The 13537-nt window shown below is 38.5% G+C and overlaps 1 protein-coding gene across 3 annotated transcripts in view; it reads right to left on the minus strand.

The window, feature by feature from the left end:
• Positions 1-13537, minus strand: part of GPC3 (glypican 3) — a 455475-nt gene that overhangs the window by 417364 nt on the left and 24574 nt on the right. For all 3 annotated transcript variants that reach the window (XM_015128213.3, XM_077988476.1, XM_077988475.1), the window contains exon 2: positions 6166-6327. In XM_015128213.3, the coding sequence (XP_014983699.1) occupies positions 6166-6327 (162 nt within the window). The remainder of the gene's footprint in view (positions 1-6165; positions 6328-13537) is intronic.

Below are 13537 nucleotides of genomic sequence, written 5' to 3' on the forward strand. Positions count from 1 at the left end.
CTGGTGACTAAAAAGTACAATGAAGGAAAAGGAGCAATACAGGTGCCTCAGCCCCTGGAAGCATCTCAAGTCAATAGAAGGAAAGAGGCTTTTAATTTCTATGTTACCACTTCCAGCTTAGAGGGAAATTGTTTCTACCTCCACTCTACTGACAAGAGAATTCAAATCTCTCAAACATATGCTTCATTACTCCAATATCAGGTACTTCAACTCAGTGAGACAGAAAGAAGAGGAGGAACATATGTTTTCAGAAAGCAAACAAATCCCACTTTGGGGGCTGGTGGGGAGGTAGAGAGTAAGCACTCTAGGCAAAAGTGGTGTTTTTCCTGGAAGCTTCTAGAGGGCAGGGACACTGTCCTTTAATGTGCTTTGTTGATCCCACTAGTGAGAAAGGTGGGCAGTGATGATGACAGCAAGAGGAGGTGAGTTCAGAGCCCTGTTAAATCAAGGGCATGAGTTCAGGACCTTGTTCAATCAAGGGCGATGGGCTGGGGTAAAAGAGTTCATCTGCATAATCTCCTCACCTCATGGTTGGCCCCAGAATGGTCTCCAATGGTCTCCGGCTGCACATTGAGTCGTTTTTCTAAGCTCTTTTCATTAAACAGTTTTCAGCCTAATGACTGACTTCTAAATCAATAGAGGGCCCAGGAAAGGTTTATAACTCCCCCAGCCTCTGGCTCTACTAAAGCCACAGAATTTTGAGACCGAATTTAATCCAAAAGTTTTTACTTTAAAACTGAAATGGCTTTAAACACTCAGTTTCCAGTTGGTTTTCCAATAACCCTAATAATTAAAGAATTGCATTTTTAAAAACTTTGTAACCAAAATATGCCTTTGAGTTGGTGCCATAAAAGTCCACTAATTAAAGCCAGCATCTTCTGGGCTCTGATGAGAAATTCACTCTTTTATAACGGGATTACTAGAGCTTTGCTGTACAGATGAGCGGTTTGATTAATAATTTACATTTTTGAGGATATATAACTTCACTCATGGCCGTGGTTTGAGTTCCTAAAATTATTCTATTTAGTTTAATGCTATTATATTTAGCTCCGGCAAATGAATTAAGTTTTGATTAGACATCAATGTAATTATTCTCTCCCATACATTATTTTTAACCAAGAAAGGGTTGTGACAGACTGGCGGGCAGTTAGAGTTGGGGATGCAATGGGGCTCAGCCTGCACAGAGCTGGAGTGTGGGCAGAACTGTCAGGCTAGTCAGGGGGAAAGAATTGTGAAATGGAGAAAAACGGCTCAGTACTCACTTAAAATCCCCACTACATAATAAAAACTAAATTAGCAAATGATTGAATCTCAAAAACATGTTTATCAACATTCAAGCAATTATTGAGTCACATATTAACTATGAAAGAAAAAAGCTTTGCTTGAATAATGTCCCTAAACAGTTATTTCAAGCAGAAATGACTGGAGAAATTGCTATGAGCTGACAGAAAAGGGTATTCTAACCAAGGTCAATTTTATTTAGGGGGAGTGGGAGAGACAGGAATCTGACAGAAGAGAGTCTAAAAACTGCCAAGAGCTGATGGAAACAGAAAATAAGGGAGAGAAACAACAGAAGCAGCACAGAAACATTGCCCTCCCCCGCATTCAGAGATGTCTTTTTCATCTCCACAGAAAGCAGGTAGAAGAAAGCAAGCTTGCCAATACTGAGTGAGGATCAACTGAAGATCTCCAGACTTATACCAACCTTTTCCTCCTCTCTGCCATAACAGTGTGGACCAAAAAATGCAATTAAAATATGGCCTGAACCGACAAACCCTTCCTGATCTAGCCGCTTATTCGTATATGAAATACACCAGATACTAGCCAGAAGAGAAGCTTCAGGAAGCTGAAAAAAGGATTACTCCTGGCAGTATTGACACTTCAAACAGTACAGCTTCACATCCAAGAGTGCATAAAATAAACCCTTTTCTCAAAGAGTGTTTTGCCTAAGTACTCTTTCGTCTGTACACTGGAGCTGTTTGCATATATATCATCTATAAGTGGCAAAAGTTGTTGAAGTACATCATGAACTCCAGCCTTGTCGAGGTTAATGTCTGTAATGATAATGCATCATTTATTTGGCACCACCTGGGGTGAAGCGGTCCACATAAATGAGCTGTCTAGATAATGCATGCATATAGTGTTTTACAGTTTTCAAGATACTTTCACATTCATTATTTCTACTTTACAAAAGTAAGCAGGACTGCAATTTTTATGTCCATTTTGCAGATAAGAAAACTGAGGCTATTGGAATCTAAATAACTGCCCCAAATCATAAAGCTCATAAATGCAGATCTAGAATTTGAATTTAGATTTTCTGACTCCAAGTCCAGTGTTTCTTTCACTGATCTTAAGCACTGAGGAAATTCATTTTAGCCATTTAAAATGGAAATATTAAGAAAAGGACAGTGAATGTAAGTTGAACTTTCCTTATTTACTTGTAACCACACTGTGAACATTGGACCTAATGTAATACAAGAGCCACTGTGGCCTGCAGGAGTATGGTCCTCTATTAAATGTCCCCAAGTGCCACATTTAGTGAGTTCTTGGATCCCCCACTAGAAAGCCAGAAAATCAAGTGTGTGAAGACTACACATAAACATGGAACAGTAGTAGGCTCTAAGCAAGGACCCAAAAACCTTTCAGATGAGGTGATTTCCTGCTTAACCACTATTTTTCCTTTCTGATGAAGAGAGTTCAAGTTGTGGGATAGGCAACTTCCAAAAAAAGCAAGGTATTGCTGCATATAAAAGAGTCTATTATCACTCAAAGTCAGTGGTACCTTGGGGAAGACTAGAATTATCCAACATCTGGAAAAGACCTGGATATACCCCAAATATTTCTTGATAGTACAAGGCTGAAAATCATAATAAAATTCTACAAAGAAAATAGAACTCAAGGTTTGAAGGTATAGAGGTGGTAGTGAGATGATGAAAAATTCAGAATTCTATTCCATTTTTCTTCACAAGAACCACAAATTCAACTTCTCAATTTTGTTTTACCTCAAGTACATTCAGAACAAGCAAAGCCATGTCATATGATGGCTCAGAAGAAGCTGTGGCATCAATGAGTTTCCTCGTCTGTAAAATGGAGATAATTACAGTACAGACCTCGTAGGGCTACTGGTAAAATTAAATGAGATAATTATGTAAAAGTAAGCATCATATAGTAGGCACTTAATAAATCTTCACTATTATTATCATCATCATTATTATAAGGTGGGGAGAAGAAAAAGAAAAAGAGAAAGGAAAATCTACTTTTAGTGGAGTTTTTCAGAAAGAATTAATTAAGCAGAAACAAAAAGTGATTGTGCTGCCTCATTTTACTAAGCACATCTAAGTAAATTAAATTTAGGAAACGAGGCAATGCAAAGATTGAAAATAAAGAACAACTTTTTAAAATGCTTCAATCATTATCAAAACAACATTAGCAATAGAGCACTCCAACCACTGTAGCAAAGGGCCCCAGGCACATTTATAAGGGCAAAGGCTTCCTGCAAATGAAGACATCAAATCCAAATCGAGGCAGTAAGGACTGCTCGTGCAACTGTGCACATATTTGCAGAAAGCACTCACTGCTTAAATACCCTCAATGTGGACTAGTGAAGGAATACTAAAGAGATTGTGGATCTAGGCCAAGATCAAGATGAGCTTTCTTCAACTTCATGTGATGAAGAAAATAGCTAGCAAAAGCTGTCATATCAAATTTCATATGAGTGAAGTACTGGGATGGTTTTCTCACTAATTTGGTCTACCAGAATATTGGGGAGGGGATGTATTTTAGGGGAAAAACAATTGTGTCTCTTAATTTCAATTCATTGGAATAATAAACGGTCATAAGAAAGAAAAAAGTGGATGCTCTCTTTTTCTTAGCAATTAATAATACATTATCTTGTAGTGGTCCCCAGTTTGAAGTCCTGTCTCTACAAATGTTTGTTACAAAAGGATTTAGGTGCAATGTCTTCTGCAACACTGTACAAGTGCCTTGAGGTCTGGGATCATGGTTTATTTATCTTTGTGAGGTTTATTTTTTCTAAAAGTGAGGCAGGAAAAGAATGAGAAGAGGGAGTGAAACAAGATAAAGAATGAGTACAGATGGTGACAAGGTAAAGGGCACTAGCAATAATGAGCTCAGACATCATTTCATTGTCTCCAAGTTCCTTTGCTAGGGTTGTCCTTCTGTCTATCCCCACAATTCAAGAAAGTGTATGTGTGTGTAAGTGAAAGAGAGACAGAGAGAAAGGGAGAGAGAGATACAATTAGTAGATGCTGCTCCATTTTCTACCCTCTGTTCGCAGTACTAGTATTCAGCCTCCAAGCTACAGCAGGCTTATCTGGAAGCTAATCCAACTAAAATCTTGTCAGAACTTCTTTTCTCTCCTAGTCTCACATTTTTGCAGATCTAGAAAACACAGTATGCAAAGTGCAGAACTGGACAGAGGTGTAAATACTGACAGCCCAGGCCCTCAGATAGATAACCATGTCAGCTACTATGCATGTTAAAATACCAGTATGATCACTCTACCACTCCGCTCCAATCAGACAAGGATTATAAGGTAACATCTGTGAGCTTGGATATTCTGGGAATTAAACAAATCACTAATACTCTGTTCTAAAAAGGGACCTTGATTCCCCAAAGAGTAAGACTCAGCTCTCTGCTTCAACTCAATTCTCATGTCACATCATTTCTTCTCACCCCACTTTCATCCAACAGATCAACTCCAAAACCAATCTAAGAAGTTCATGAATGCTACATGTATTTTTAAAATCTGCCTAAATTATTCATTCTATCACCAAATTGTTAGTCTCAACGAACTCTTCACAAGAGTTTGACTGCATAAATAGGTTAACAAATACTTCAAGCTTATATATTTCATATAATCAACCTAACATCCCCTGAGGCTTTGACCCAAGAAACTGTTGTGAATGTAGGCTTTATTCACTAATCTAAACAATTTTCTTAGCTAATTCTAAAGATTTCATTCTAATACAAAAATAAGCTATAATCAACCCACCTTATAATTCAAAGAGGTTAATTCTTGTAACAGTGTCATAAATCTCAAGCTTTGCTATGTCAGGCAGTCAGAGTGTTATTTTTCTATCTGACCTCGATACTCTCTTGGTGAGGCAAGAAAAAGGTGGCTGATTTCCTCTGCTTGAAGAACGATAGAAGAAAGCTCGATAATTAATTAATTACTAATTAATTGTGGATATCCATAATTAATTTTCCCAGTCACAGGAGACAGCCTATGGGGATAGTTAAAAGAATAGACTCTAAGAGCCATGCCACCTGGGTTCAAATCCTGCCTTTGCCATTTATTTATTAATTTTGGGGCCTTGAGCAAGTTACTTAATCATTCTGTGCCTTAGATTTCCATCGACAAAATAAGGATACTAATATGTACTCATAATTACATTGTGAGGATTAAAAGAATGAATACATGTAAACCACTTAAAAGAGTACCTAGTACATGGTGCCATATAAGTGTTTGCTATCATCACCACCACCACCACCTCCATCATCATCATCATCTTCCTAGCTGGGTGTTAGAATTGAGGGAGGTACTCCCCATCCTGCTATGATAGTCCTACAAGTTAGCAAGGAGAAGTGTCATTTCCTACCCATTCTGGCAATGCCACAACAGCTTCTTTCGCAATCATTCACAGGCATGGTAAGAAGTGAGAATCACAAAGAGAGGAGAGGTCACCACTCACACACATGGGAAAATGCTGGGCCAATAAGCCAGTGTCTGCCTCTTAAATGGAAATGGTCCTAGTGGTCAGAAGGAGTTCACATGTGTCCCACAAGCATCTGACTCATTCCTGGAGAAAATCAGGCTCAGTATTTAAGGAAACTTTTTTGCTTTTGAACCCAGCTGAGATAAAATATTATTTATTCTTTCTGTAGAGATTTATAACCTTTATATACAGATAAATAGAATGTCCTTGAACAATGATTTTTTGACAATACTCACCTTTCCAAAGATTGAAATGAAGCTTCTCTGAAAATGTGATTTTTTAAACCAGAATTTCTCACTAGGAGGTTTTTAATATCAAGCATTAATGCTGGAATGGTAATTTATAAATTATACTTAGCATTTGAAAGCCCAGTGCCCAAATAATGATGCCATTGAGCAGCACATCTAAAATAATCCCCAGAACTCACCTTGGAAAACTGCAGCATTCTGAATAATTAAGAACTTGAGCTCCATACTTGCAGACTGAAGCAGCTGTTCCATGTTCAATCGTGCTGTTAGTTGGTATTTTTCTTCCATCTTTCTTGAGCAGCATGTTGGGCCCTTAGGGAGACATACTTGCAAATCTGATCCTGAAACAAACAAGGTTTTCATGTTTCAGTAAGCAGGATCTCTCTCACACCCACACCCACACCACCCCCCGCCATACACACACACACACACACACACACACACACTCACACATGGCAAACAGGGCAAACAATGCATTTCTTTTGAGACACAGTAAAATTTTGATTATTCAAAATTGTATTTCATCTTAACTAATCCCTGCTTTCTCCCAATTGTCCTTATGGCTGACTCTTTTTGAATAACCATCAGAATTGCCTAGGTTTGACTCATAAATTCTGCATAAACTAATTTATAGCACCAAAAACACATCATTGAACACCGATATTTAATTTGTCTTTTAAAAGATCAATCTTCACTCCTATAATTTATTTTTCCTCATTATAATATATGAATGAGAAGACAACCAAGAAACAATTTTCAAAATTCCAGTTATGATTTCCAACCCAATACTGCTTTTCAGGATAAATGATCAAAACATCAATATCATATCAAAGCTGTGTTGTTGCTGTGTTAACTAAAGGTCTGAAGTAAGATACAGGTGTTCAACAAATATTTATTAGGTGCCTACTATATGCCAAGCACTGTGGTTGTAACAGTATACAAAGCAAAGTCCCTGCCCTCATGGAACTTACATTCTGGGAGACAGCAAACAAACAAAAATAGAAACATAATGTCAAAAGGTGACAAATACTATAGAGAAAGTAAAACAAAGTAAGGAAAGGAAAACGAACTGTGGTATATCTATAAAATGGAATTCTATTTAGCCATAAAAAGGAATGAACCATTAATGCATACTACTTTAGGGACAAAACTCAAAAACAATATGCTATGTGAAAGAAGCCAGATCAAAAAGCAGCACACACTCTATGGTTCCATTTATATAAAAGTCTAAAAAATGGAAACTAATCTAGAGTGACAGAAAGCAGTTCAGTGGTTGTTAAGGGGGGATGGTGGGCAGGAGGGGTAGGAGAAAGGGTTTATAAAGAGTAGTGGGGAAACTCCAGGGAGTGATAGATATGTTCATTATTTTGATTGTGGTAATGGTTTCATGGGTGTATATGCGTGTCAAAATTATCAACTTGTACCCTCAAAATATGTACGGCTTATTATATATCCATTATGCCTCAATAAAGGTGTCAATTGTTTTATTTATTTATTTATTTATTTTTATTTTTTATTTTTCTTGAGATGGAGTCTCACTCTTGTTGCCCAGGCTGGAGTGCAGTGGCACGATCTCAGCTCACTGCAACCTCTGCCTCCTGGGTTCAAGCGATTCTCCTGGCTTGTTTTTAATTTTTAAAAAGTAAAGTAAGGGAGACACAGAATGCAATGATTGCGGAGACTATTCTGTTTTGTATATGGTAGTCAGGGAAGGCTTCTTCCATAAGGTAACGTTTGAGGAGAGATGAGGGAGGTGAGTGTGAATCCCACGATTTTATATCCTCCACCAATACTAGCAAATATTAGGGCTCGGTGAATATTAAGACCAATCTCCTTCCTCTCTTCAACTCCTGTCTTATTCAAACTCTTTCTTTCTCTCTTTCTCTCTTTCTCTCTTTCTCTCTTTCTTTCAGATGGAGTTTCGCTCTTGTCGCCCAGGCTGGAGTGCAGTGGTGCTATCGCCGCTCACTGCAACCTCCACCTCCTGGGTTCAAGCAATTATCCTGCTCAGCCTCCCGAGTAGCTGGGATTACAGGTGTCTGCCACCACGCACGGCTAATTTTTTGTACTTTTAGTAGAGATGGGGTTTCACCATGTTGGGCAGGCTGGTCTCAAACTCCTGCCCTCAGGTGATCCACCCACCTCGGCCTCCCAAGTGCTGGGATTACAGGCATGAGCCACTGCCAAACTCTTTCTCCAATTAGCATTTGTTGATCTCCTTCTGTGGTGGCTGTGAATATGGGCATCTCAGATCTTCTACTGTGGGGAATGTAATTGACTAAGGGTCCCAGCTGCTGCCCTTTGAATTCACCACCACATTGTGCCTAAGCCACATTCCCTGGGGGCTGCTCCCAGCCAATGACTGAGCATGGCAAAGATACTGAGCATGACAAAGTCACGTAACACAGGACTTTGCTCACAGGGAACTTTGACTTAAAGACTCCCTGTTGACCCTGCCAAACTTTCTTAAAACAGCACTGCAGTCTAAGATTCCTCCTACTCAAACTTCCGTTCTTTCCTCTCTCTTCCACAAGGGTCAGACCTGCACCATGGTCTGATGGCTTTTCTGGCCTCCTTCAGCTCCCTCCTCATTTTCCTTCATAAGTGTTTTACCCCGATAAATCCCTTGCACATCTATTCCATATTGGATTAGATATGAATCCAACTGGCATCTGCTTCTCAGAGTACCCAATCTAACATACCTTCTATATGCCAGGCACTGTGCTACATGCTGGAGGTACAACTTTGAACAAGAGAAATTTAATCCCTTCTCCAAAGAAGCTCACTGTCTAAAGGGACTAGCAGAGATAAATAGCTAGTACATAGTAAATGAGTGCAATAAAGCAAACTAACAAGGTAGAATGAAAAAAAAAAAATCTGTATATGGGATATAAGGATGACTCCCCTAAAGTTTTACAAGGTTCTCAGAAAAGCAAGTTTCAATAAATCTTACTGAAGTCATACTAGAAAACATATTCAGACATTTTAGACAGCTTTTCAATAACTGGAGGTTTTATTTCTTTAAAAAAGGAGGGGAGACTAGTTAGCCCTAAGTCACCAGAAAATTTATTTTTATTACAACATCTTATTTCCCTAGGAATTTCAGTTGATCATGTCCTTAATTTATGTGTCCAGATTTTCTTAATTTAGGAACAAAATTCATCAAGTTTTGCCTCACATGACATCACTGCTGGGGTCTAGGGTATTGACTCCAAGCTCTCCACTTCACCCTTCTCAAGGGATCTGCTAACAAAAGCAGTAAAGGAGATCACAGATAATACATATCACCAAACCGAACACAGCACTGTAATTTATAGTACTAGATGGAAAGGTGATATTTAATGTCAAAATACAATTTGGGGTCTGGAGACATAGAGTTCAGATTTATCTCCTATAAATGTCAATCTCATATACAAGCCTTAGACTGATTTTCAATACGGTCTAAGCTTAAAACTTTATGATTATCTTCAGAAAAAGTACAGAAACAGCTAGTTCTTGCTCACTGTGTTCTTACTACATGAAGTTACAAAATGTAATGCTATTCTAGGAACAGGAACTGATACGGTTTACTGGACCAAGAAGGGAAAGAGTCCCCTTGTGTAAGAGTGGCTAATCTAAATTTAAACAATGCTGGTTGGGACAAATATGTAGAATGAAAAATCCTATGCGGCAGGTACTTTCACATACAAAGTTCCTGTTCATCTAGCAGGGCTTTATTTACTTTCTTGGTAAACCAATGCCTAAGTAGTACATGTGCAAAATATCATATTTAAATAAGTTCATAAAATTAATTGTTATAGATAAAATCCTTTGTGTTTCTAAATCTGCATTGACAATGACTTCCAGTTTTCAGGAATGGTTGAGTTTATTTGGCAGGGTAACTGTTAGTACTGGTCCTATTTCCACCAGTTCTAGGTCAAATAAAAGGGCTCAGCTCTTTTCTCAGTGAAGTGCTATGAGTGGTTCAGATTTTAGAAGGTAACAAGTTGTTGCTTGATGTACCTACATGGGTCGGGGAATGACTCTTTGAATTACCATGACACCAGTTTGGTTTGCCTTTGATATGATAATTCATATAGTAATTTAGAGCTTGCATATAGTATGTCTCTTCCCTGAGTTGGGCAAGTCTCATCATTTTATAAACTCCCACCACCTGAAGAATCAGTTAAGTCAAAAATCTTTAAAAGAATAAAACTTCAAATGAGAACTTTTGGGAAAACATGTCAGATGTCATGAAGAAAGGTATATGTTATATCCAAATATAAGTGGATATGTTGCAATATTTACCCTCCTTCCCAGTTATTACTGCTTGGTTAATCAGTGAACTGGTACAATTGATCTATGGGCTAAAAGTCAGCCATATATTTAAGGAAATAAAACACCCATAAACTGATTAAGAATTCAGAATTTCCAAACCAGGAAGAAGAGAAATACATGCCAAAGGAAAAGATATTTTGTATTAAGTAAATTTCATATAAATTTCAGTAAATTTCACAGCCCAGCTTTTAAGAAAAGCCCCATCGCAAGACAGCATGAGGAACAAAGAAGCCTAGGCGAGCTAGACATGCCTAAACGAAATGACAATAATGAAATATAACTATTTCAATGTATGGACATGTGCATGAAAGAAATAAAACAGAAAGAACACAGAAAACAGAAAGAAACAGAAAAAGAATTTAGAGGGAATCCTCATCAAGTAAACAAAGAATTAGCCTGAGAACTGAATCCCAAATGGAATGAAAAAAAGTAAAACCAAAAGCAGATGACTAAGGAGATAAGCCAAGAACTGGTACGTACTTGCATGAGTAAAAGCAGAAAGGTAAATTCAAGAAATAAGATGCCACCTACAAAAGACATACTAAATACAAAAGCACTCTTTAAATATACGAGGGACAAAGGAAAGTTAAAAGAAAATAACCCCTTTATTAGATATAAGGGACAAGTAATCGTGGAGCCCAGCTATCAAAGAGGGGTTCTATGATGATGATGATGATGATGATTATTATTATTATTATTATTGTAAAAATGGAATTCAGCTGGGAAAAGGGAATAGAGGCAAGCAATATAGCCTGGGATGGAGATAAGGAGAAGACTTAGCAATTGACTATTCAAATGAGCCAGAAATGTTCAGCTCTTTAGGGCTTAATAACTTGCATTCCCAGACGCTAAAAAAAATTAACTGAAGTCATTACATGGCTGCCAGTTCCCATTTACATTGAAGGATTAAAAAGTACCTTCATACTATAATCTCCTCTCCTAGACTGTAAGTTCCTGAAGAGCAGAGAATGACTCCCATCTCCTTTGGGATACTCCTTCGCTCCCATTCAGCCCTGTGCACACAGTGTTGAATTAATGAGGGCTGCAGATTGAGAATACTAACAAAGAACTTTGTGTCTGTCTGTATCTAAGAAGAGCGAGTAGAGGCTGGGTGTGGTGGCTCACACCTGTAATCCCAGCACTTTGGGAGGCTGAAGTGGGAGGACCCCTTGAGCCCAGGAGTTTGAGACCAGCCTGGGCAACACAGTGAGACTCCATCTCTATAAAATATATAGTTTTTAAATGTAGCCAGGCACGGTAGTGCATGCCTGTGGTCACAGTTATTCGGGAGGCTGAGGAGGGAGGATCACTTGAGCTCAGAGGTCGACACTGTAGTAAGCCATGATGGCACCACTGCACTCCAGCCTGGGCAACAGAGTTAAGACCCAGTCTCAAAAAAAAAAAAAAAAAGAAAAAAAGAAAAGAAAAAAAAGAAAAAATATCAAGTGGAGGCACCTGTACACTTAACTTCAATCTTGGAAAAATATTTTAAAATACCAAAAAAGTAAACTACCAATAGCCTGGCCAACATGGCAAAACCCCATCTCTACTAAAAAAAAAAAAAAAAAAAAAAAAATTAGCCAGGCATGGTGGCATGCGCCTGTAATCCCAGCTACTCGGGAGGCTGAGGCACGAGAATTGCTTGAACCCAAGAGGCGGAGGTTGCAGTGAGCCAAGATCAAGCCACTGTACTCCAGCCTGGGAGACAGAGTGAGACTTTGTCTCAAAAAAAAAAAAAAATCCGAACATCTTGAAGATACAATAAATAGATGTTTCACTTGAATGAACTATGATGTAATTTATTACTAATTATTTTAAGACAACTTCTCACACACATTGGGTCCAGTTTTGGGTCATATAAGTAAAAGGAGATATTTGAGCTATGGAAGCTTTTTCTCTGGGGGATTACTCCACTCCTAGAGGCCAACCACAGATGGTCCACAGAAGGCTCTCTCCTGAGGCATACTCTTGTGACAGAAGATCTTTTCAAGCCTGACTACCTGTGGCTTGGCCTTCTTGACCTCCATCACAGGCTCTTTCCTTTGGGCCTACTTCTTGCTCTTTGTTGGCTCCATTTAAATATCTGACCTTTTAGACTGCTCCTGGTTTTCTTTAGCCACCTCCCCCAGGAGTGGGACTTCAGCTGCTCTTTGCCATGAAGTCCTATGCTTACCACATTCACTTGTAGACCCCATTCCAGGCTTAATCCCCATCCATACTTGGAAGAGGAAAGCCAACAGTGTGTATGGGGCTGTTTAAATGTGTCAGTTCTATTGGATTTTATTCCAAGTCAGCATTAATGGCTCCAAGGTTAGCATCATCACAGGCACTAGTAGGCAGCAAATAACAAAACACTTATGACTCCTCAGGTCAAGTTGTTTACAATTTAATCCTAGCCCTATCACTTGCTAGCTGCACAAGCAAGGGTAGGTTATTCAACCTCTACCTGACTTTTTACCCTTATCTATAACATGGGATCATCAATAGTACTTAACCTTATAGAGTTATTACAAAAAGTGAGATTATGCATGTGAAGCTCTTTGTCTTTTTGATACAAAGTAAATATTCGATATGTATTAAAAGTAAACCAAAGATAAATTCATGCTGAGAGACTAGACTTTCACACAAAATAATAGCTAGAGAACAGTAAAAGTTGGTATATGGTTATGTGACAAAATATGCAGTATATGTTCTGAGGTAGAAGAAATAGTCTACATTCTAATTAGGTTAGTGGTTACATGGGTGTACACATTTGTCAAAACTCATTGAACTCTTCACTTAAAATGAGTGCATGTTATTGTTTGTAAATTATATCTCAATAAAGTTGACTTTTAAAATACGTGATATAGACAACATTTGCGGATAAGGGAATGCTTACCAGAGGCTCTAGGGGTCAAAGAAGACTTCCAGGAGAAGGTGAGGCTTGAGGTAGACCACAAAGAATGGAAAATATGTGGAAAGGCCAGTGGGTGAAATGTGTTTGGAAACAGTGGAATAATGGGGCAAAGCTAACATAACTGGAGACAGGCTAGACCCTAGGGCGTAATAGCTTATCAGGTAAGACAGGCTCAAATTTGAAGGGCCTTGAATGCAGGCAGAGGCCTGTGGGCTTGACTCCTAGGCAGTAATGGACCACTGGAGGTTCTCAAGCAGAGACATAATATGATGAAGAGTGCTGTTTAGGAAGATTAGTCATATAGCTTGAAATTGGGAAATGGACTAAATAATCCCTCA

This window comes from Macaca mulatta, chromosome X, assembly GCF_049350105.2.
Source record: "Macaca mulatta isolate MMU2019108-1 chromosome X, T2T-MMU8v2.0, whole genome shotgun sequence".
NCBI classification, from domain to species: Eukaryota; Metazoa; Chordata; class Mammalia; order Primates; family Cercopithecidae; genus Macaca; species Macaca mulatta.